The sequence below is a fragment of the Lampetra fluviatilis genome, unplaced genomic scaffold (assembly GCF_964198595.1).
Source record: "Lampetra fluviatilis unplaced genomic scaffold, kcLamFluv1.1 SCAFFOLD_275, whole genome shotgun sequence".
Taxonomy (NCBI): Eukaryota; Metazoa; Chordata; class Hyperoartia; order Petromyzontiformes; family Petromyzontidae; genus Lampetra; species Lampetra fluviatilis.
In genome coordinates this window covers 87,505-115,011 of record NW_027621263.1, presented here as the reverse complement: position 1 = coordinate 115,011, position 27,507 = coordinate 87,505, and the positions used below count along the sequence as shown (strand labels likewise).

Genomic DNA, 27,507 nt, shown 5'->3' with positions numbered 1-27,507 from the left:
CCCTCACCACCCTCACCACCCTCACCACCCTCACCACCCCCACCACCCTCACCACCCTCACCACCCTCACCACCCTCACCACCCTCACCACCCCCCACCACCCTCACCACCCCCACCACCCTCACCACCCTCACCACCCTCACCACCCTCACCACCCTCACCACCCTCACCACCCCCACCACCCCCACCACCCCCACCACCCTCACCTCCCTCACCACCCTCACCACCCTCACCACCCTCACCTCCCTCACCACCCTCACCACCCTCACCTCCCTCACCACCCTCACCACCCTCACCACCCTCACCACACTCACCACCCTCACCTCCCTCACCACCCTCACCTCCCTCACCACCCTCACCACCCTCACCTCCCTCACCACCCTCACCACCCTCACCACACTCACCACCCTCACCTCCCTCACCACCCTCACATCCCTCACCACCCTCACCACCCTCACCTCCCTCACCACCCTCACCACACTCACCACCCTCACCTCCCTCACCACCCTCACCACCCTCACCACCACTCACCACCCTCACCACCCTCACCACCCTCACCACCCTCTCACCGTTCCGTCAGCGTTGGCGGTCTCCGTGACAACGGGGGCGGGGCCTTGCCCCAGGCCCGACCACGTGACCACGGCTGCCGGCTTCCCATTGGCCGCCCGGCACAGCCCGGCAACCAATGGGGGCTCCCCGGCAACGAGGGGGGCTGAGCTGGGAACCAATGAGATGACAGGACGGACTGGGGGGGGGGGGGAGGGATTAGTGTGTGTGAGTGTGTGTGTGTCTGTGTGTGGGTGAGTGTGTGTGAGTGTGTGTGTGAGTGTGTGTGAGTGTGTGGGTGAGTGTGGGTGAGTGTGTGTGTCTGTGTGTGTGTGTGTGTCTGTGTGTGTGTGTGTCTGTGTGTGTGTCTGTGTGTGTGTGTGTCTGTGTGTGTGTCTGTGTGTGTGTGTGTCTGTGTGTGTGTCTGTGTGTGTGTGTGTCTGTGTGTGTGTGTGTCTGTGTGTCATCTCGGTCAGTCGACCCGTGGCACCTGGGTCTGCCCCGTGACCTCCTGCCAGCGGGCGTTCGACACTTCACGTGGCCTCAGGGTGCACATGGCCTGGCACAAGCGTCGTGGTGACGTCACCGCCACTTAGTCGCTCTCCCCGTGTCTCTCTCCCCGTGTCTCTATCCCCGTGTCTCTATCCCCGTGTCTCTCTCCCCGTCTCTCTCTCCCCGTCTCTCTCTCCCCGTGTCTCTCTCTCCCCCGTGTCTCTCTCCCCGTGTCTCTCTCCCCGTGTCTCTCTCCCCGTGTCTCTCTCCCCGTGTCTCTCTCCCCGTGTCTCTCTCCCCCCGTGTCTCTCTCCCCCCGTGTCTCTCTCCCCGTGTCTCTCTCCCCGTCTCTCCCCGTGTCTCTCTCCCCGTGTCTCTCTCCCAGTCTCTCCCCGTGTCTCTCTCCCCGTGTCTCTCTCCCCGTGTCTCTCTCCCCGTGTCTCTCTCCCCGTGTCTCTCTCCCCGTGTCTCTCTCCCCGTGTCTCTCTCCCCGTGTCTCTCTCCCCGTGTCTCTCTCCCCGTGTCTCTCTCCCCGTGTCTCTCTCCCCGTGTCTCTCTCCCCGTGTCTCTCTCCCCGTGTCTCTCCCCGTGTCTCTCTCCCCGTGTCTCTCTCCCCGTGTCTCTCTCCCCGTGTCTCTCTCCCCGTGTCTCTCTCCCCGTGTCTCTCTCCCCGTGTCTCTCTCCCCGTGTCTCTCTCCCCGTGTCTCTCTCCCCGTGTCTCTCTCCCCGTGTCTCTCTCCCCGTGTCTCTCTCCCCGTGTCTCTCTCTCTCTCCGTCTCCCCGTGTCTCTCTCCCCGTGTCTCTCTCCCCGTGTCTCTCTCCCCGTGTCTCTCTCCCCGTGTCTCTCTCCCCGTGTCTCTCTCCCCCCGTGTCTCTCTCTCTCTCTCCCCGTGTCTCTCTCCCCGTGTCTCTCTCCCCGTGTCTCTCTCCCCGTGTCTCTCTCCCCGTGTCTCTCTCCCCGTGTCTCTCTCCCCGTGTCTCTCTCCCCGTGTCTCTCTCCCCGTGTCTCTCTCCCCGTGTCTCTCTCCCCGTGTCTCTCTCCCCGTGTCTCTCTCCCCGTGTCTCTCTCCCCGTGTCTCTCTCCCCGTGTCTCTCTCCCCGTGTCTCTCTCCCCGTGTCTCTCTCCCCCCGTGTCTCTCTCCCCGTGTCTCTCTCCCCGTGTCTCTCTCCCCGTGTCTCTCTCCCCGTGTCTCTCTCCCCGTGTCTCTCTCCCCGTGTCTCTCTCCCCGTGTCTCTCTCCCCGTGTCTCTCTCCCCGTGTCTCTCTCCCCGTGTCTCTCTCCCCGTGTCTCTCTCCCCGTGTCTCTCTCCCCGTGTCTCTCTCTCCGTGTCTCTCTCTCCCCGTGTCTCTCTCCCCGTGTCTCTCTCTCCCCGTGTCTCTCTCCCCGTGTCTCTCTCCCCGTGTCTCTCTCCCCGTGTCTCTCTCCCCGTCTCTCCCCGTGTCTCTCTCCCCGTGTCTCTCTCTCTCTCTCCCCGTGTCTCTCTCCCCGTGTCTCTCTCCCCGTGTCTCTCTCCCCGTGTCTCTCTCCCCGTGTCTCTCTCCCCGTGTCTCTCTCCCCGTGTCTCTCTCTCCCCGTGTCTCTCTCCCCGTGTCTCTCTCCCCGTGTCTCTCTCCCCGTGTCTCTCTCCCCGTGTCTCTCCCCGTGTCTCTCTCTCCCCGTGTCTCTCTCCCCGTGTCTCTCTCTCCCCGTGTCTCTCTCCCCGTGTCTCTCTCTCCCCGTGTCTCTCTCCCCGTGTCTCTCTCCCCGTCTCTCCCCGTGTCTCTCTCCCCGTGTCTCTCTCTCTCTCTCCCCGTGTCTCTCTCCCCGTGTCTCTCTCCCCGTGTCTCTCTCCCCGTGTCTCTCTCCCCGTGTCTCTCTCCCCCGTGTCTCTCTCCCCGTGTCTCTCTCCCCCGTGTCCCTCACCGAGTATTTGCAGCTGCGTCTCTCCCGTGATGGACCCGGAGGGGAACAGGGTGAAGTCGCAGGTGAAGACGCCCTCGTCGGACAGCGACACGGAGCGCACGGACAGAGAGCCGTCGGACACGTCCTGAGGGTCTACGCAGACACACGGGGAGAGAGACACGGGGCAGGTAGACACAGAGACAGGGCGGGGAGACACACGGGGAGAGAGAGACAAGGCAGGTAGACACAGAGACAGGGTAGGTAGACACACGGGGAGAGAGAGACAAGGCAGGTAGACACAGAGACAGGGCAGGGAGACACACGGGGAGAGAGACACAGGGTAGGTAGACACAGAGACAGGGTAGGGAGACACACGGGGAGAGAGAGACAAGGCAGGTAGACACAGAAACAGGGCAGGGAGACACACGGGGAGAGAGAGACAGGGCAGGTAGACACAGAGACAGGGCAGGTAGACACAGAGACAGGGCAGGGAGACACACGGGGAGAGAGAGACAAGGCAGGTAGACACAGAGACAGGGCAGGGAGACACACGGGGAGAGAGAGACAGGGCAGAGAGACACAGAGACAGGGCAGGTAGACACAGAGACAGGGCAGGGAGACACACGGGGAGAGAGAGACAGGGCAGGTAGACACAGAGACAGGGTAGGTAGACACAGAGACAGGGCAGGGAGACACACGGGGAGAGAGAGACAGGGTAGGTAGACACAGCAGGAACAATCCGTTGGCTGTTTAGTTGTCTGTGTGTGTGTGTCTGTCTGTCTGTCTGTGTGTGTGTGTCTGTGTGTGTGTGTCTGTCTGTGTGTGTGTGTCTGTGTGTGTGTGTCTGTGTGTGTGTCTGTGTGTGTGTCTGAGTGTGTGTCTGAGTGTGTGTCTGTGTGTGTGTGTCTGTGTGTGTCTGTGTGTGTGTGTCTCACCAGTGAAGGTAGCCCTGTCTAAGTAGGAGGTAGACACGCTGCTACCAAACAGCTGGCTCTTGGTGGCCACGTGGACAGACGAGTCGGACAGAGACGGACGGAAACTCCACGTCACCTGACTCACCGCCTCATCGCTCTGCAGAGAGACACACGCAGAGAGACACAGAGACACAGAGACACACAGTGAGACACACACAGTGAGACACAGAGACACACACAGAGACACACAGTGAGACACACACAGTGAGACACAGAGACACACACAGAGACACACAGTGAGACACACACAGTGAGACACAGAGACACACACAGAGACACACAGTGAGACACACATAGAGAGACAGAGACACACAGTGAGACACAGAGACACACACAGTGAGACACACAGAGAGACACACGCAGAGACATACACAGAGAGACAGAGACACACAGTGAGACACAGAGACACACACAGTGAGACACACAGAGAGACACACGCAGAGACACACAGACAGAGACACACAGACAGAGACACACAGTGAGACACACAGAGAGAGACACACAGAGACACACAAAGACACACACAGTGAGACACACACAGTGAGACACACGCAGTGAGACACAGAGACACAGTGAGACAGACACACACAGTGAGACACAGAGACACACACAGTGAGACACACGCAGAGACACACACAGAGAGACAGAGACACACAGTGAGACACAGAGACACACACAGTGAGACACAGAGACACACACAGTGAGACACACAGAGAGACACACAGAGACACACAGACAGAGACACACAGACAGAGACACACAGTGAGACACACAGAGACACACAAAGACACACACAGTGAGACACACACAGTGAGACACACGCAGAGAGACACACACACAGTGAGACACAGAGAAACACAGAGACACACACAGAGACACACACAGAGAGACACAGAGACACACAGAGAGACACACACAGTGAGACACACACACAGTGAGACACAGAGAAACACAGAGACACACACAGAGTCACACACAGAGAGACACAGAGACACACAGAGAGACACACACAGTGAGACACACACACAGTGAGACACAGACACACAGTGAGACACAGATAGATACAGAGACACACAGAAAGATACAGAGACACACACAGAGAGTGTGTGTCTCTGTGTGTGTGTCACTGTGTGTGTGTGTCACTGTGTGTGTCACTGTGTGTGTCACTGTGTGTGTGTGTCACTGTGTGTGTGTGTGTGTCACTGTGTGTCTGTGTGTGTGTGTCACTGTGTGTGTGTGTGTCACTGTGTGTGTGTGTGTCACTGTGTGTGTGTGTCACTGTGTGTGTGTGTGTGTCACTGTGTGTGTGTGTGTGTGTCACTGTGTGTGTGTGTCACTGTGTGTGTCTCTGTGTGTGTGTCACTGTGTGTGTGTGTCACTGTGTGTGTCACTGTGTGTGTGTGTGTCACTGTGTGTGTGTCACTGTGTGTGTGTGTCACTGTGTGTGTGTGTGTCACTGTGTGTGTCACTGTGTGTGTGTGTCACTGTGTGTGTGTCACTGTGTGTGTCACTGTGTGTGTGTGTCTGTGTGTGTGTCACTGTGTGTGTGTCACTGTGTGTGTGTCACTGTGTGTGTGTGTCACTGTGTGTGTGTCACTGTGTGTGTGTGTGTCTGTGTGTGTGTCACTGTGTGTGTGTCACTGTGTGTGTGTCACTGTGTGTGTGTGTCACTGTGTGTGTCACTGTGTGTGTGTGTCACTGTGTGTGTGTCACTGTGTGTGTCACTGTGTGTGTGTGTCTGTGTGTGTGTCACTGTGTGTGTGTCACTGTGTGTGTGTCACTGTGTGTGTGTGTGTCACTGTGTGTGTGTCACTGTGTGTGTGTGTCACTGTGTGTGTGTGTCTGTGTGTGTGTCACTGTGTGTGTCACTGTGTGTGTGTCACTGTGTGTGTGTGTGTGTCACTGTGTGTGTGTCACTGTGTGTGTGTGTCACTGTGTGTGTGTGTCACTGTGTGTGTCACTGTGTGTGTCACTGTGTGTGTGTCACTGTGTGTGTGTGTGTGTGTCACTGTGTGTGTGTCACTGTGTGTGTCACTGTGTGTGTGTGTGTCACTGTGTGTGTCACTGTGTGTGTGTGTGTCACTGTGTGTGTGTGTGTCACTGTGTGTCACTGTGTGTGTGTGTGTGTCACTGTGTGTGTGTGTCACTGTGTGTGTGTGTCACTGTGTGTGTGTGTCACTGTGTGTGTCACTGTGTGTGTGTGTGTCACTGTGTGTGTGTCACTGTGTGTGTCACTGTGTGTGTGTCTGTGTGTGTCACTGTGTGTGTGTGTGTGTCACTGTGTGTGTGTCACTGTGTGTGTGTCACTGTGTGTGTGTCACTGTGTGTGTGTGTCACTGTGTGTGTGTGTCACTGTGTGTGTGTGTGTCACTGTGTGTGTGTGTGTCACTGTGTGTGTGTGTGTCACTGTGTGTGTGTGTCACTGTGTGTGTGTGTCACTGTGTGTGTGTGTGTGTGTGTCACTGTGTGTGTGTGTCACTGTGTGTGTGTGTGTGTCACTGTGTGTGTGTGTGTGTCACTGTGTGTGTGTGTGTCACTGTGTGTGTGTGTGTGTGTCACTGTGTGTGTGTGTGTGTCACTGTGTGTGTGTGTGTCACTGTGTGTGTGTGTGTCACTGTGTGTGTGTGTGTCACTGTGTGTGTGTGTCACTGTGTGTGTGTGTCACTGTGTGTGTGTGTGTGTGTGTCACTGTGTGTGTGTGTGTGTGTGTGTGTCACTGTGTGTGTGTCACTGTGTGTGTGTGTGTGTCACTGTGTGTGTGTGTGTGTGTCACTGTGTGTGTGTGTGTGTCACTGTGTGTGTGTGTGTGTCACTGTGTGTGTGTGTGTGTCACTGTGTGTGTGTGTGTGTCACTGTGTGTGTGTGTCACTGTGTGTGTGTGTCACTGTGTGTGTGTGTCACTGTGTGTGTGTGTCACTGTGTGTGTGTGTCACTGTGTGTGTGTGTCACTGTGTGTGTGTGTATCACTGTGTGTGTGTGTGTCACTGTGTGTGTGTGTCACTGTGTGTGTGTGTCACTGTGTGTGTGTGTGTATCACTGTGTGTGTGTGTGTGTCACTGTGTGTGTGTGTCACTGTGTGTGTGTGTCACTGTGTGTGTGTGTCACTGTGTGTGTGTCACTGTGTGTGTCAGTGTGTCACTGTGTGTGTCAGTGTGTCACTGTGTGTGTGTGTGTCACTGTGTGTGTGTGTGTCACTGTGTGTGTCACTGTGTGTGTGTGTGTGTCACTGTGTGTGTGTCACTGTGTGTGTCACTGTGTGTGTGTCACTGTGTGTGTCACTGTGTGTCTCTGTGTGTGTGTGTGTGTGTCACTGTGTGTGTGTGTCACTGTGTGTGTGTGTCACTGTGTGTGTCACTGTGTGTCTCTGTGTGTGTGTGTGTGTGTCACTGTGTGTGTGTGTCACTGTGTGTGTGTGTCACTGTGTGTGTCACTGTGTGTCTCTGTGTGTGTGTGTGTGTGTGTGTCACTGTGTGTGTGTGTCACTGTGTGTGTGTGTCACTGTGTGTGTGTGTGTGTCACTGTGTGTGTCACTGTGTGTCTCTGTGTGTGTGTGTGTGTGTCACTGTGTGTGTGTGTCACTGTGTGTGTGTGTCACTGTGTGTGTGTCACTGTGTGTGTCACTGTGTGTCTCTGTGTGTGTGTGTGTCACTGTGTGTGTGTGTCACTGTGTGTGTGTGTCACTGTGTGTGTGTGTCACTGTGTGTGTCACTGTGTGTCTCTGTGTGTGTGTGTGTGTGTCACTGTGTGTGTGTGTCACTGTGTGTGTGTGTCACTGTGTGTGTGTGTCACTGTGTGTGTGTCACTGTGTGTGTCACTGTGTGTCTCTGTGTGTGTGTGTGTCACTGTGTGTGTGTGTCACTGTGTGTGTGTGTCACTGTGTGTGTGTGTCACTGTGTGTGTGTCACTGTGTGTGTCACTGTGTGTCACTGTGTGTGTGTGTGTCACTGTGTGTGTGTGTCACTGTGTGTGTGTGTCACTGTGTGTGTGTGTGTGTCACTGTGTGTGTGTGTGTCACCTGCAGGGTGCATCTGAGTGAGGCGTTGTGTCCCTGCACGACGCTGAGATGACGTTCCACGTCCAACCAGCTCGGAGCCTGGGACAACGCCGCTGAGACACGGACACAGACACACACAGAGAGACACAGACACACAGAGAGACACAGAGAGACACAGAGAGACACAGGGAGACAATTTTAGCTAAAAGCAAAAACAACAACAACGACCACTCACTCACCCACTCACTCACCCACTCACTCACCCACTCACTCACCCACTCACCCACTCACTCACCCACTCACTCACCCACTCACTCACCCACTCACTCACCCACTCACTCGCCCACTCACCCACTCACTCGCCCACTCACCCACTCACTCACCCACTCACTCACCCACTCACCCACTCACCCACCCACTCACCCACTCACCCACTCACCCACCCACTCACCCACTCACTCACCCACTCGCCCACTCACCCACCCACCTCAACCACTCACTCGCCCACTCACCCACCCACCTCAACCACTCACCCACTCACTCACCCACTCACTCACCCACTCACTCACCCACTCACCCACTCACTCACTCACTCACCCACTCACCCACTCACTCGCCCACTCACCCACTCACTCACCCACTCGCCCACTCACCCACCCACCTCAACCACTCACTCGCCCACTCACCCACCCACCTCAACCACTCACCCACTTACTCATACACTCACTCACCCACTCACCCACCTCAACCACTCACCCACTCACTCACCCACTCACTCACCCACTCACTCACCCACTCACCCACCCACCTCAACCACTCACCCACTCACTCACCCACTCACTCGCCCACTCACCCACCCACCTCAACTACTCACCCACTCACTCATACACTCACACGCCCACCCACTCACTCACTCACCTACTCACTCACCCACTCACCCATTCACCCAACTCACTAACTCACCTACTCACTCGCCCACTCACCCACTCACTCACCCACCCACCTCAACTACTCACCCACTCACTCATACACTCACACGCCTACCCACCCACTCACCCACTCACCCACTCACCCAACTCACTCACCCACTCACCCGCCCACCCACTTACTCACCCACCCACCCACCCGCCCACTCACTCACCTACTCACTCACCCACTCACTCACCCACTCACTCACCTACTCACTCACCCACTCACTCACCCACTCACCCGCCCACTCACTCACCTACTCACTCACCCACTCACTCGCCCACTCACTCACTCACCTACTCACTCGCCCACTCACCCACTCACCCGCCCACTCACCCACCCACCCACCCGCCCACTCACCCACCCACCCACTCACCCACCCACTCACTCACCCACTCACTCACCCACTCACTCACCCACCCACTCACTCACCCACTCACTCACCCACTCACCCGCCCACCCACTCACTCGCCCACTCACTCACTCACCTACTCACTCACCTACTCACTCGCCCACTCACTCACTCACCCACCCACCTCAACCACTCACCCACTCACTCACCCGCCCACCTCAACCACTCACCCACCCACCCACCCGCCCACTCACTCACCTACTCACTCACCCACTCACCCGCCCACTCACTGACCCATTCACTCACCCACCTACTCACTCACCCACTCACTCACCCACTCACTCACTCACCCACTCACTCACCCGCCCACTCACTCACCCACTCACTCACCCACCTACTCACTCGCCCACTCACCCACTCACTCACTCACCCACCCACTCACCCACCCACTCACTCACCCGCTCACTCACCCGCCCACTCACCCACCCACTCACTCACCCACTCACTCACCCACTCACTCACCCACTCACTCACCCACCCACCCACTCACCCACCCACCCGCCCACTCACTCACCTACTCACTCACCCACTCACCCGCCCACCTACTCACTCGCCCACTCACTCACTCACCCACCCACCTCAACCACTCACTCATACACTCACACGCCCACCCACCCACTCACCCACCCACCCACTCACCCACCCACTCACCCACTCACCCAACTCACTCACCCACTCACCCGCCCACCCACTTACTCACCCACCCACCCACCCGCCCACTCACTCACCTACTCACTCACCCGCCCACTCACCCACCCACCCACTCACTCACCTACTCACTCGCCCACTCACCTACTCACTCACTCACCTACTCACTCACTCACTCGCCCACTCACTCACTCACCTACTCACTCGCCCACTCACCCACCCACCTCAACCACTCACCCACTCACTCATACACTCACACGCCCACCCACCCACTCACCCACCCACCCACTCACCCACTCACTCACTCACCCACTCACCCAACTCACCCACTCACCCGCCCACCCACTTACTCACCCACCCACCCACCCGCCCACTCACTCACCCACTCACCCGCCCACTCACCCACCCACCCACTCGCCCACTCACTCACTCACCTACTCACTCGCCCACTCACTCACTCACTCACCTACTCACTCACCCACCCACTCACCCACCCACCCACCCACTCACCCACCCACCCACCCACTCACCCACCCACCCACTCACCCACCCACCCACCCACTCACCCACCCACTCACCCACCCACTCACCCACTCACCTCACCCACCCACCCACCCACCCACTCACCCACTCACCCACCCACCCACCCATCCACCCACTCACTCACCCACCCACTCACCCACCCACTCACTCACCCACTCACCCACCCACTCACCGACTCACCCACTCACTCACCCACTCACCCACCCACTCACCCACTCACCCACTCACTCACTCACCCACCCACCCACCGACTCACCCACTCACTCACCCACCCACCCACTCAACCACCCACCCACCAACTCACCCACTCACTCACCCACTCACTCACCCACTCACCCACCCACTCACCCACTCACTCACCCACCCACTCACCCACCCACTCACTCACCCACTCACCCACTCACCCACTGACTCACCCACTCACCTCACCCACCCACCCACCCACCCACCCACTCACCCACTCACCCACCCACCCACCCATCCACCCACTCACTCACCCACCCACTCACCCACCCACTCACTCACCCACTCACCCACCCACTCACCGACTCACCCACTCACTCACTCACCCACTCACCCACCCACTCACCCACTCACCCACTCACTCACTCACCCACCCACCCACCGACTCACCCACTCACTCACCCACCCACCCACTCAACCACCCACCCACCAACTCACCCACTCACTCACCCACTCACTCACCCACTCACCCACCCACTCACCCACTCACTCACCCACCCACTCACCCACCCACTCACTCACCCACTCACCCACTCACCCACTCACCCACCCACTCACCCACCCACCCACTCACCCACTCACCCACCCACCCACTCACTCACCCACCCACCCACCCACTCGCCCCACTCACTCGCCCACCCACCCACTCACCCACCCACCCACCCACTCACCCACTCACCCACCCACTCACCCACCCACCCACCCACTCACCCACTCACCCACTCACCTCAACCACTCACTCACCCACCCACCCACTCACCCACCCACCCACCCACTCACCCACTCACTCACCCACCCACCCACCCACCCACCCACTCACCCACTCACTCACCCACCCACCCACTCACCCACCCACCCACCCACTCACTCACCCACTCACTCACCCACCCACCCACCCACTCACTCACTCACTCACCCACCCACCCACCCATCCACCCACTCACCCATCCACCCACTCACCCACCCACCCACTCACTCACCCACTCACCCACCCACTCACCGACTCACCCACTCACTCACTCACCCACTCACCCACCCACTCACCCACTCACCGACTCACCCACTCACTCACCCACCCACCCACTCACCCACCCACCCACCCACTCACCCACCAACTCACCCACTCACTCACCCACTCACTCACCCACTCACCCACTCACCCACTCGCCCCACTCACTCGCCCACCCACTCACCCACCCACTCACCCACCCACTCACCCACTCACCCACCCACTCACCCACCCACTCACCCACTCATCCACTCACCCACTCACCCACCCACCCACTCACCCACCCACTCACTCACCCACTCACCCACTCACCCACCCACTCACCCACTCACTCACTCACTCACCCACCCACCCACCCATCCACCCACTCACCCATCCACCCACTCACCCACCCACCCACTCACTCACCCACTCACCCACCCACTCACCGACTCACCCACTCACTCACTCACCCACTCACCCACCCACTCACCCACTCACCGACTCACCCACCCACTCACCCACTCACCCACCAACTCACCCACTCACTCACCCACTCACTCACCCACTCACCCACTCACCCACCCACCCACTCGCCCCACTCACTCGCCCACCCACTCACCCACCCACTCACCCACTCACCCACCCACTCACCCACTCACCCACCCACTCACCCACTCACCCACCCACCCACTCACTCACCAACTCACCCACCCACCCACTCACTCACCCACTCACTCTCCCACCGCAGGGATTAAAAGGGGAGTGATGTTGATATTAAATCGTGAAAAGATTTAACCAGGATTACAGTGAAATCACTGACAAACAGACACACAGACAAAGCTCTCCCAGGTAGCCTCTAGCAGGGCGACCTGGGGGAGCTTTGTCTGTGTCTGTGCAACTGCACTTGCCCCTACAGCCCTGCTAGAGGCTACCTGGGGGAGCTTTGTCTGTGTCTGTGCAACTGCACTTGCCCCTGCAGCCCTGCTAGAGGCTACCTGGGCGAGCTTTCTCTGTGTCTGTGTGATTTCTGAATTGAGTGGAATGCGTGACTCCTGTGTGACCGAGTTTGAGCGTGACGCGTGAACAGGTGGACATCACTCAGACACACACACACAGACACACACACACAGACACACACACACAGACACACACAGACACACACACAGACACACACAGACACACACACACAGAAACACACACACAGACACACACACACAGACACACACACACACACAGACACACACACACAGACACACACACACAGACACACACACACACACAGACACACACACACAGACACACACACATATAGACACACACACAGACACACACACACACACACATATATAGACACACACACAGACACACACACACACACAGACACACACACACACAGACACACACACAGACACACACACACACACACAGACATATAGACACACACACAAAGACACACACACAAAGACACACACACATATAGACACACACACACACACAGACACACACACACAGACACACACACAGACACACACACACAGACACACACACACACACAGACACACACACACACACACAGACACACACACAGACACACACAGACACACACACATACACACAAACACACACACAGACACACACACACACACAGACACACACACAGACACACACACAGACACACACACACACAGACACACACACAGACACACACACACAGACACACACACAGACACACACACACACAGACACACACACAGACACAAGCTCACAATGTAACAACTAAGTTCTGAGTTCCGGGTTGAAGTCCTGAGGTGTGACACGGACAGAGAGAGAGAGAAACACCACTCACTCAGTCACCCACTCACTCACTCACCCACTCACTCACCCACTCACTCACCCGCTCACTCACCCACTCACTCACCCACTCACCCACTCACTCACTCACTCACCCACTCACCCACTCACTCACCCACTCACTCACCCACTCACCCACTCACCCACTCACTCAGTCACCCACTCACTCACTCACCCACCCACCCACTCACTCACTCACCCACTCACCCACTCACTCACTCACCCACCCACCCACTCACCCACCCACTCACCCACTCACTCACTCACTCACCCACTCACCCACCCACTCACCCACTCACTCACCACTCACTCACCCACTCACTCACCCGCTCACTCACCCACTCACTCACCCACTCACCCACTCACTCACCCACTCACTCACCCACTCACTCACCCGCTCACTCACCCGCTCACTCACCCACTCACTCACCCACTCACCCGCTCACTCACCCACTCACTCACCCACTCACTCACCCACTCACTCACCCACTCACCCACTCACTCACCCACTCACCCACTCACTCACCCACTCACTCACCCACTCACCCACTCACCCACTCACTCAGTCACCCACTCACTCACTCACCCACCCACCCACTCACTCACTCACCCACTCACCCACTCACTCACTCACCCACCCACCCACTCACCCACCCACTCACCCACTCACTCACTCACTCACTCACTCACCCACTCACCCACCCACTCACCCACTCACTCACCACTCACTCACCCACTCACTCACCCGCTCACTCACCCACTCACTCACCCACTCACCCACTCACTCACCCACTCACTCACCACTCACTCACCCACTCACTCACCCGCTCACTCACCCACTCACTCACCCACTCACCCACTCACTCACCCACTCACTCACCAACTCACTCACCCGCTCACTCACCCGCTCACTCACCCACTCACTCACCCACTCACCCGCTCACTCACCCACTCACTCACCCACTCACTCACCCACTCACCCACTCACTCACCCACTCACCCACTCACTCACCCACTCACTCACCCACTCACCCACTCACTCACCCACTCACTCACCCACTCACCCACTCACCCACTCACTCAGTCACCCACTCACTCACTCACCCACCCACCCACTCACTCACTCACCCACTCACCCACTCACTCACTCACCCACCCACCCACTCACCCACCCACTCACCCACTCACTCACTCACTCACCCACTCACCCACCCACTCACCCACTCACTCACCACTCACTCACCCACTCACTCACCCGCTCACTCACCCACTCACTCACCCACTCACCCACTCACTCACCCACTCACTCACCCACTCACTCACCCGCTCACTCACCCGCTCACTCACCCACTCACCCGCTCACTCACCCACTCACTCACCCGCTCACTCACCCACTCACTCACCCACTCACCCACTCACTCACCCACTCACCCACTCACTCACCCACTCACTCACCCACTCACCCACTCACTCAGTCACCCACTCACTCACTCACCCACCCACCCACTCACTCACTCACCCACTCACCCACTCACTCACTCACCCACCCACCCACTCACCCACCCACTCACCCACTCACTCACTCACTCACCCACTCACCCACCCACTCACCCACTCACTCACCACTCACTCACCCACTCACTCACCCGCTCACTCACCCACTCACTCACCCACTCACCCACTCACTCACCCACTCACTCACCCACTCACTCACCCGCTCACTCACCCGCTCACTCACCCACTCACTCACCCACTCACCCGCTCACTCACCCGCTCACTCACCCGCTCACTCACCCACTCACTCACCCACTCACTCACCCACTCACCCACCCACTCACCCACCCACCCACTCACTCACTCACCACTCACCCACCCACCCACTCACCCACCCACCCACCCACTCACCCACCCACTCACCCACCCACTCACCCACTCACCCACCCACTCACCCACTCACCCACTCACTCACCCACTCACCCACCCACTCACCCACCCACTCACCCACCCACTCACCCACCCACTCACCCACTCACTCACTCACCCACTCACCCACTCACCCACCCACTCACCCACCCACTCACCCACCCACCCACCCACCCACCCACTCACCCACCCACTCACCCACCCACCCACTCACCCACCCACTCACCCACTCACCCACCCACCCACCCACTCACCCACTCACTCACTCACCCACTCACCCACTCACCCACCCACCCACTCACCCACTCACCCACCCACCCACCCACTCACCCACTCACTCACTCACCCACTCACCCACTCACCCACCCACCCACTCACCCACTCACCCACCCACCCACCCACTCACCCACTCACTCACTCACCCACTCACCCACTCACCCACCCACTCACCCACTCACCCACCCACACCACTCACTCAGTCACTCACTCATTCATTCACTCACTCACTCAGTCATTCACTCAGTCATTCATACACTCTGCTTGCGTTGTAGCCGAAACGTCGTGAGAATTATTTTATTTTGTTTTATTTTTATTATGTTTTTTTATATTTTATTATGTTTTATTTTTATTATGTTTTTTATATTTTGTTATGTTTTATTTTTATTATTTTATTACTTCCCTTCTACGTGACGACTTTACCGAAAGAACCAAGAAGATGAATCCCTGCAGTCACGAAAGCTTTACATCGAAATTTAACCACAACACTCATACACTCACTTACTCATACACTCACTCACTCATACACTCACTCACTCATACACTCACTCACTCATACACTCACTCACTCATACACTCACTCACTCATACACTCACACACTCACACACACACTCATACACTCACTCACTCATACACTCACTCACGCATACACTCACTCACTCACTCATACACTCACTCACTCATACACTCACTCATACACTCACTCACTCATACACTCACTCACGCATACACTCACTCACTCATACACTCACTCACTCATACACTCACTCACTCATACACTCACTCACTCATACACTCACTCACTCATACACTCACTCACTCATACACTCACTCACTCATACACTCACTCACTCATACACTCACTCATACACTCACTCATACACTCACTCATACACTCACTCACTCACTCATACACTCACTCACTCATACACTCACTCACTCACACACTCACTCATACACTCACTCATACACTCACTCATACACTCACTCACTCACACACTCACTCACCCACTCACTCACTCACTCATACACTCACTCACTCACCCACTCACTCATTCATTCACCCACTCACTCATACACTCACACACACACACACTCACTCATTCACCCACTCACTCATACACTCACTCACTCATACACTCACTCACTCATACACTCACTCACTCACACACTCACTCACTCACACACTCACTCACACACACACACACTCACTCACACACTCACTCATACACTCACTCACTCATACACTCACTCATACACTCACTCACTCACACACTCACTCACCCACTCACTCATTCATACACTCACTCACTCACCCACTCACTCATACACTCACTCACTCATACACTCACTCACTCATACACTCACTCACTCATACACTCACTCATACACTCACTCACTCACACACTCACTCACCCACTCACTCATTCATACACTCACTCACTCACCCACTCACTCATTCATTCACCCACTCACTCATACACTCACACACTCACACACTCACTCACTCACCCACTCACTCATTCATACACTCACTCACTCACACACTCACACACTCACTCACTCACTCACACACTCACACACTCACACACTCACTCACTCACTCACACACTCACACACTCACTCACACACTCACTCACCCACTCACTCATTCATACACTCACTCACTCACCCACTCACTCATTCATTCACCCACTCACTCATACACTCACACACTCACACACTCACTCACTCACCCACTCACTCATTCATACACTCACTCACTCACACACTCATACACTCACTCACTCATACACTCACTCACTCACACACTCACACACTCACTCACTCACCCACTCACTCATTCATACACTCACTCACTCATACACTCACTCACTCATACACTCACACACTCACACATTCACACAAAGCTCCCCCAGGTAGCCTCTAGCAGGGCTGTAGGGGCAAGTGCAGTTGCACAGACACAGACAAAGCTGCCCCAGGTAGCCTCTAGCAGGGTTGTAGGGGCAAGTGCAGTTGCACAGACACAGACAAAGCTCCCCCAGGTAGCCTCTAGCAGGGCTGTAGGGGCAAGTGCAGTTACACAGACACAGACAAAGCTGCCCCAGGTAGCCTCTAGCAGGGTTGTAGGGGCAAGTGCAGTTGCACAGACACAGACAAAGCTGCCCCAGGTAGCCTCTAGCAGGGTTGTAGGGGCAAGTGCAGTTTCACAGACACAGACAAAGCTGCCCCAGGTAGCCTCTAGCAGGGTTGTAGGGGCAAGTGCAGCTACACAGACACAGACAAAGCTCCCCAGGTAGCCTCTAGCAGGGCTGTAGGGGCAAGTGCTGTTAGTAGCGAGTAGCAGCAGCACCACGCCCGGCCGTCTTTGTCTCTCCCAGTGCTGGAGATGTTCACTACACCACCACTACACCACCACTACTACACCACCACAACCACAACCACCACCACTACACCACCACAACCACCACCACTACACCAACACCACAACCACAACTACCACCATCACTACACCACAACCACCACCACCACCATTACTACACCACCACCACAACAACCACCACAACTACCACCACAACCACCACTACCAGCACACCTACACCACCACCACTACACCACCAACACCACCACCACCACACCACCACTACACCACCACCACTATTACTACACCACCACCACCACACCACCACCACACCACCACCACTATTACTACACCACCACCACTACACCACCACCACCACAACCACCACAACCACCACCACTACACCACCAACACCACCACACCACCACCACTACACCACCACTACACCACCACCACTATTACTACACCACCACCACTACACCACCACCATCAACACCACCACTACACCACCACCACCACAACCACCACAACCACCACCACTACACCACCACTATTACTACACCACCACCACTACACCACCACCATCAACACCACCACTACACCACCACCACCACAACCACCACAACCACCACCACTACACCACCACTATTACTACACCACCACCAATACACCACCACCATCAACACCACCACTACACCACCACCACCACACCACCACCACCACACCACCACTACTATTACTACACCACCACCACTACACCACCACCACCATCACACCACTACACCACCACTACACCACCAACACCACCACACCACCACCACTACACCACCACTACACCACCACCACCACCACACCACCACCACTACACCACCACTACACCACCACCACTATTACTACACCACCACCACTACACCACCACCATCAACACCACCACTACACCACCACCACCACAACCACCACAACCACACCACCACTACTATTACTACACCACCACCACCACACCACCACCACCATCACACCACTACACCACCACCACTACACCACCACCACTACACCACCACCATCAACACCACCACTACACCACCACCATCAACACCACCACTACACCACCACCACCACACCACCACTACTATTACTACACCACCACCAATACACCACCACCATCAACACCACCACTACACCACCACCACCACACCACCACTACTATTACTACACCACCACCAATACACCACCACCATCAACACCACCACTACACCACCACCACCACTACTATTACTACACCACCACCACTACACCACCACCACCACCACCACACCACCACCACCACACCACCACTACTATTACTACACCACCACCACACTACCACCACCACTACACCACCACCACCGCCGATTTAAGGCCGAGTGGACCTCGGGGAGCGCCACACACACCGAGTGAATCATCATCAATAATCATCGATAATCATCAATAATCAATCATCAATAATCATCAATCATCATCGATACTCATAATCAATCATCAATAATAATCGATAATCATAAATAATCAATACTCATCAGCACGTACACGCTACCCTTCATAATCAGCAGCATCGTCGTCATCGTCGCACTGCTGATGATGATGCTGATACTGATGATGCTAATGATGATGATGCTGATGATGATGATGCTGATGATGATGATGATGCTGATGATGCTGATGATGATGCTGATACTGATGATGCTAATGATGCTGATGATGATGATGATGCTGATGATGATGATGATGATGCTGATGATGATGCTGATGATGATGATGCTAATGATGATGATGATGCTGATGATGATGATGCTAATGATGATGATGATGCTGATGATGATGATGATGCTGATGATGATGCTGATGATGATGCTGATGATGATGATGCTGATGATGATGATGCTAATGATGATGATGATGCTGATGATGATACTGATGATGATGCTGATGATGATGATGCTAATGATGATGCTACTGATGATGCTGATGATGATGATGCTGATGATGCTGATGATGATGATGCTGATGATGCTGATGATGATGATGCTGATAATGATGATGCTAATGATGATGCTACTGATGATGCTGATAATGATGATGCTACTGATGATGCTGATGATGATGATGCTGATGATGCTGATGATGATGATGCTGATACTGATGATGCTAATGATGATGCTACTGATGATGATGATGATGCTAATGATGATGCTACTGATGATGATGATGATGCTACTGATGATGATGATGATGCTGATGATGATGATGATGATACTGATGATGCTACTGATGATGATGATGATGATACTGATGATGCTAATGATGATGCTACTGATGATGATGATGCTGATGATGATGATGCTAATGATGATGCTGATGATGATGATGCTGATGATGATGATGCTGATGATGATGATGCTAATGATGATGCTGATGATGATGATGATGATGCTACTGATGATGATGATGATGCTGATGATGATGATGATGATACTGATGATGCTAATGATGATGCTACTGATGATGATGCTGATGATGATGATGATGCTGATGATGATGCTGATGATGATGATGATGCTGATGATGATGATGCTGATGATGATGCTGATACTGATGATGATGCTGATGATGATGATGATGCTGATGATGATGCTGATGATGATGATGATGCTACTGATGATGATGATGATGATGCTGATGATGATGATGCTGATGATGATGATGCTGATGATGATGATGCTGATGATGATGCTGATGATGATGATGCTGATGATGCTGATGATGATGATGATGCTGATGATGATGATGCTACTGATGATGATGATGCTGATGATGATGCTAATGATGATGATGCTGATGATGATGCTGATGATGATGATGATGCTGATGATGCTGATGATGATGATGCTGATGATGATGATGCTGATGATGATGATGATGCTGATGATGATGATGCTGATGATGATGATGCTGATGATGATGATGCTGATGATGATGATGCTGATGATGATGCTACTGATGATGATGATGCTGATGATGATGATGATGCTGATGATGATGATGATGATGCTAATGATGATGCTACTGGTGATGCTGATGATGATGATGCTGATGATGCTGATGATGATGATGCTGATGATGCTACTGATGATGCTACTGATGATGATGATGCTGATGATGATGATGCTGATGATGATGATGCTGATGATGATGCTACTGATGATGCTACTGATGATGATGATGCTGATGATGATGATGCTGATGATGATGATGCTGATGATGCTGATGATGCTACTGATGATGATGATGCTGATGATGATGATGATGATGCTACTGATGATGCTACTGATGATGATGATGCTGATGATGATGATGCTGATGATGATGCTGATGATGATGATGCTGATGATGATGCTACTGATGATGATGATGCTGATGATGATGATGCTGATGATGATGATGCTGATGATGATGCTACTGATGATGATGATGCTGATGATGATGATGCTAATGATGATGCTACTGATGATGATGATGATGCTGATGATGCTGATGATGATGATGCTACTGATGATGATGATGCTGATGATGCTGATGATGATGATGCTGATGATGATGCTGATGATGATGATGCTGATGATGATGATGCTGATGATGCTGATGATGCTACTGATGATGATGATGCTGATGATGATGCTGATGATGATGCTGATGATGATGATGCTGATGATGCTACTGATGATGATGATGCTGATGATGATGCTGATGATGATGCTGATGATGCTGATGATGATGATGCTGATGCTACTGATGATGATGATGCTAATGATGATGCTACTGATGATGATGATGCTGATGATGATGCTGATGATGATGCTGATGATGCTGATGATGATGATGCTGATGATGATGCTACTGATGATGATGATGCTAATGATGATGCTACTGATGATGATGATGATGCTGATGATGCTGATGATGCTACTGATGATGATGATGCTGATGATGATGCTGATGATGCTAATGATGATGCTACTGATGATGATGATGCTGATGATGCTGATGATGATGATGCTGATGATGATGCTACTGATGATGATGCTGATGATGATGATGCTGATGATGATGATGCTGATGATGCTACTGATGATGATGATGCTGATGATGATGATGCTGATGATGATGCTACTGATGATGATGCTACTGATGATGATGATGCTGATGATGCTGATGCTGATGATGCTGATGATGATGCTACTGATGATGATGATGCTGATGATGCTAATGATGATGCTACTGATGATGCTACTGATGATGATGATGATGCTACTGATGATGATGCTGCTAATGATGATGATGATGATGCTGCTGATGATGATGCTGCTAATGATGATGATGCTGCTAATGATGATGATGATGATGCTGCTGATGATACTGACGATGCTGCTAATGATGATGATACTGATGATGATGATGATGCTACTGATGATGATGCTGCTAATGATGATGCTGCTGATGATACTGACGATGCTGCTAATGATGATGATACTGATGATGATGATGCTACTAATGATGATGCTGCTACTGATGATGATGATGATGCTGCTACTGCTGATGATGATACTGACGATGCTGGTGATGATGATGATGCTGATGATGCTACTGATGATGCTGATGATGCTGATGATGATGCTACTGATGATGCTGATGATGATACTGATGATGATGCTACTGATGATGCTGCTGATGATGCTACTGATGATGCTGATGATGATACTGATGATGATGATGCTACTGATGATACTGATGATGATGCTGATACTGATGATGATGCTGATACTGATGATGATGATGCTACTGATGATACTGATGATGATGACGATGCTACTGATGATGCTGCTGATGATGCTACTGATGATGATGATGCTACTGATGATGATGCTACTGATGATACTGATGATGATGATGCTACTGATGTTGATGATGCTACTGATGATGATGATACTAATGATGATGATGATGATGCTACTGATGATGATGCTACTGATGATACTGATGATGATGCTGATGCAGTTACACACACAGCTTTGTCTGTGTGTGTAACTGCACTTGCCCCTACAGCCCTGCTAGAGGCTACCTGGGGGAGCTTTGTCTGTGTCTGTGTAACTGCACTTGCCCCTACAGCCCTGCTAGAGGCTACCTGGGGGAGCTTTGTCTGTGTGTGTAACTGCACTTGCCCCTACTGCCCTGCTAGAGGCTACCTGGGGGAGCTTTGCCTGTCTGTGTAACAGCACTTGCCCCTACAGTCCTGCTAGAGGCTACCTGGGGGAGCTTTGTATGTGTCTGTGCAACTGCACTTGCCCCTACTGCCCTGCTAGAGGCTACCTGGGGGAGCTTTGGCTGTGTCTGTGTAACAGCACTTGCCCCTACAGCCCAGCTAGAGGCTACCTGGGGGAGCTTTGTATGTGTCTGTGCAACTGCACTTGCCCCTACTGCCCTGCTAGAGGCTACCTGGGGGAGCTTTGGCTGTGTCTGTGTAACTGCACTTGCCCCTACAGCCCAGCTAGAGGCTACCTGGGGGAGCTTTGTATGTGTCTGTGCAACTGCACTTGCCCCTACAGCCCTGCTAGAGGCTACCTGGGGGAGCTTTGTCTGTCTGTGTAACAGCACTTGCCCCTACAGCCCTGCTAGAGGCTACCTCGGGGAGCTTTGTCTGTGTCTGTGCAACTGCACTTGCCCCTACAGCCCTGCTAGAGGCTACATCGGGGAGCTTTGTCTGTGTCTGTGCAACTGCACTTGCCCCTACAGCCCTGCTAGAGGCTACCTGGAGGAGCTTTGTCTGTGTCTGTGCAACTGCACTTGCCCCTACTGCCCTGCTAGAGGCTACCTGGGGGAGCTTTGCCTGTCTGTGTAACAGCACTTGCCCCTACAGCCCTGCTAGAGGCTACCTGGGGGAGCTTTGTATGTGTCTGTGCAACTGCACTTGCCCCTACTGCCCTGCTAGAGGCTACCTGGGGGAGCTTTGGCTGTGTCTGTGTAACTGCACTTGCCCCTACAGCCCAGCTAGAGGCTACCTGGGGGAGCTTTGTATGTGTCTGTGCAACTGCACTTGCCCCTACAGCCCTGCTAGAGGCTACCTGGGGGAGCTTCATCTGTCTGTGCAACTGCACTTGCCACTACAGCCCTGCTAGAGGCTACCTGGGGGAGCTTTGCCTGTGTCTGTGCAACTGCACTTGCCCCTACAGCCCTGCTAGAGGCTACCTGGGGGAGCTTTGTCTGTGTCTGTGCAACTGCACTTGCCCCTACAGCCCTGCTAGAGGCTACCTGGGGGAGCTTCATCTGTCTGTGCAACTGCACTTGCCACTACAGCCCTGCTAGAGGCTACCTGGGGGAGCTTTGCCTGTGTCTGTGCAACTGCACTTGCCCCTACAGCCCTGCTAGAGGCTACCTGGGGGAGCTTTGTCTGTGTCTGTGTAACTGCACTTGCCCCTACAGCCCTGCTAGAGGCTACCTGTGTGCGCTTTGTCTGTGTCTTTGCAACTGCACTTGCCCCTACAGCCCTGCTAGAGGCTACCTGGGGGAGCTTTATCTGTCTGTGCAACTGCACTTGCCACTACAGCCCTGCTAGAGGCTACCTGGGGGAGCTTTGTCTGTGTCTTTGCAACTGCACTTGCCCCCACAGCCCTGCTAGAGGCTACCTGGGGGAGCTTTGTCTGTGTCTGTGTAACTGCACTTGCCCCCACAGCCCTGCTAGAGGCTACCTGGGGGAGCTTTGTCTGTGCCTGTGTAACCGCCCATTGCCAATCAATGCAACCATTTCCAAACACTGTGGGGTGTATGAGGAGGTTTATTTTTTTAATTAAACGATAACGCGATGGATAGAAATCCGTAAAATAAATCGTCGACATCTCCGGAGAGAGTAAAACATCGCGAATGGAAACGAGTTCAAACGACCGCGTTGAAGAATAAGACATTTGAAATAATAATTATAAAATAATGTCATTTTACATCGTTATCCACCCACCACCCCCACCTCTACCGGGGGTGGGAAACAAATCACGGCGATTCATACGACGCGAAAATTTTTTTAATTCGGAAAAAAATGTTTGCTACGAAAATCCACAACGAAATAAATAAAAGTCGCATCTGCACGCGGCCGACGTTGTCGTCGACGGGGAAAATCGCCCGACTTTGCCGACTTGCAAAACCGCGCGCGAAGAACGAAACGGAGAAATAAAAAACCGGAAAACAACAAAGCCTTCAAGATTCATTTCGCCGAAGGGACCACCCCCGAACGCCTCACTCAACCCGTCAACCCCTCGCGCCAATCCGGGCTGCGAATTCCAAACAAGGGGGGTCCGCCCCTGCCAATCCGCATTACGAAATCCAATCGACTCCCTGAGGCGGTCTTTAACCGCGAGAGAAAGACGGCTGGACCGACGTTCCGGGCACGGGGCCATCCGCAGCTCTCCGCCCACCCCCCCCCGCAACTCTCTGTCACTCACCGGGTGAGGCGATGACGATGAAAAGGAAGAGTAGGCAGAGGTACGAGGCGGCTGACGGAAGATGCCTCACGGCCGCCGCCATTGTTTTTTTGAGGGGGTCGGTGCCGTTATTTATTTATTTATTACAACCGACACAAGTCGATTCCGAATCGTCGAACTCGGATCGATTCCTACTACAACCACAGCAACAACCACCACCAACACACAACCACCAACAACCACCACCCCGACACTGATACCCAAAGACAATCGATCCGCCCGTGCCAGGCTAGGTGCACGCTCGTTCGCGGCTGCTCAGAGGGATCCATAAAGCTGCAACGTTGACGGAGGAATCGATGGGCGACAAGAATCGATTCCGACCGCGCGTTGAGGGGCAGTTGGAATCGATTCGCAACGTTGTTGACGGCGGAATCGATTTGAGGCTCACAGAGCCAGACTGAGGCTCCCACAGGGTTCAGTGTTAATCAGTGAGACTCACAGAGCCAGACTAAGGCTCCCACAGGGTTCAGTGTTAAGCACTGAGGCTCACAGAGCCAGACTGAGGCTCCCACAGGGTTCAGTGTTAATCAGTGAGACTCACAGAGCCAGACTAAGGCTCCCACAGGGTTCAGTGTTAAGCACTGAGGCTCACAGAGCCAGACTGAGGCTCCCACAGGGTTCAGTGTTAATCAGTGAGACTCACAGAGCCAGACTAAGGCTCCCACAGGGTTCAGTGTTAAGCACTGAGGCTCACAGAGCCAGACTGAGGCTCCCACAGGGTTCAGTGTTAATCAGTGAGACTCACAGAGCCAGACTAAGGCTCCCACAGGGTTCAGTGTTAATCACTGAGACTCACAGAGCCAGACTGAGACTCCCACAGGGTTCAGTGTTAATCTCTGAGACTCACAGAGCCAGACTGAGGCTCCCACAGGGTTCAGTGTTAATCATAGAGACTCACAGAGCCAGACTGAGGCTCCCACAGGGTTCAGTGTTAATCACTGAGGCTCACTGAGCCAGACTAAGGCTCCCACAGGGTTCAGTGTTAATCAGTGAGACTCACACAGGGTTCAGTGTTAATCAGTGAGACTCACACAGGGTTCAGTGTTCATCAGTGAGACTCACACAGGGTTCAGTGTTCATCAGTGAGACTCACACAGGGTTCAGTGTTCATCAGTGAGACTCCCTCACCCACTCACACACCCACCCACTCACCCACTCACTCACCCACCCATCCACCCACTCACTCACTCACTCACCCACTCACTCACTCACTCACCCACCCACCCACTCACTCACCCACCCACTCACCCACTCACTCACTCACTCACCCACACACTCACCCACTCACCCACCCACCCACCCACTCACTCACTCACTCACCCACTCACTCACTCACTCACCCACCCACCCACCCACCCACCCACCCACCCACCCACCCACTCACTCACCCACTCACCCACTCACTCACTCACTCACTCACCCACACACTCACCCACTCACCCACCCACTCACTCACCCACCCACTCACTCACCCACCCACTCACCCACCCACCCACCCACCCACCCACTCACTCACTCACCCACCCACTCTCCCACCCAATCACCCACCCACTCAAACACCCACCCACCCTCCCACTCACCCACCCACTCAACCACCCACCCATTCTCCCACCCACTTACTCACCCACTCACCCACTCACCCACCCACTGATCCACCCACTCTCCCACCCACCCACTCACTCACCCACCAACCCACTGCCACACCCATTCACCCACTGACCCACCCACCCACCCACTGACCCACCCACCCACTCACCCACCCACTCACCCACTCACTCATCCACCCACCCACTCACCCACTCACCCACTCACTCTCCCACCCACCCACTGCCCCACCC

General features: G+C 54.3%; 1 protein-coding gene across 1 annotated transcript; it reads right to left on the bottom strand.

The window, feature by feature from the left end:
* Positions 1-558: 558 nt before the first annotated feature.
* Positions 559-25,745, bottom strand: LOC144955002 (nectin-3-like; the record flags this gene model as incomplete). The annotated part of the gene is made up of 5 exons (XM_078885357.1): positions 25,631-25,745; positions 7,910-8,001; positions 3,856-3,991; positions 2,942-3,073; positions 559-745 (listed from the first exon to the last, which is right to left on the bottom strand). Coding segments are annotated over exons 1-5 (629 nt in total), but the record flags the coding sequence as incomplete, so codon positions are not given.
* Between the last annotated feature and the right edge of the window lie 1,762 nt (positions 25,746-27,507).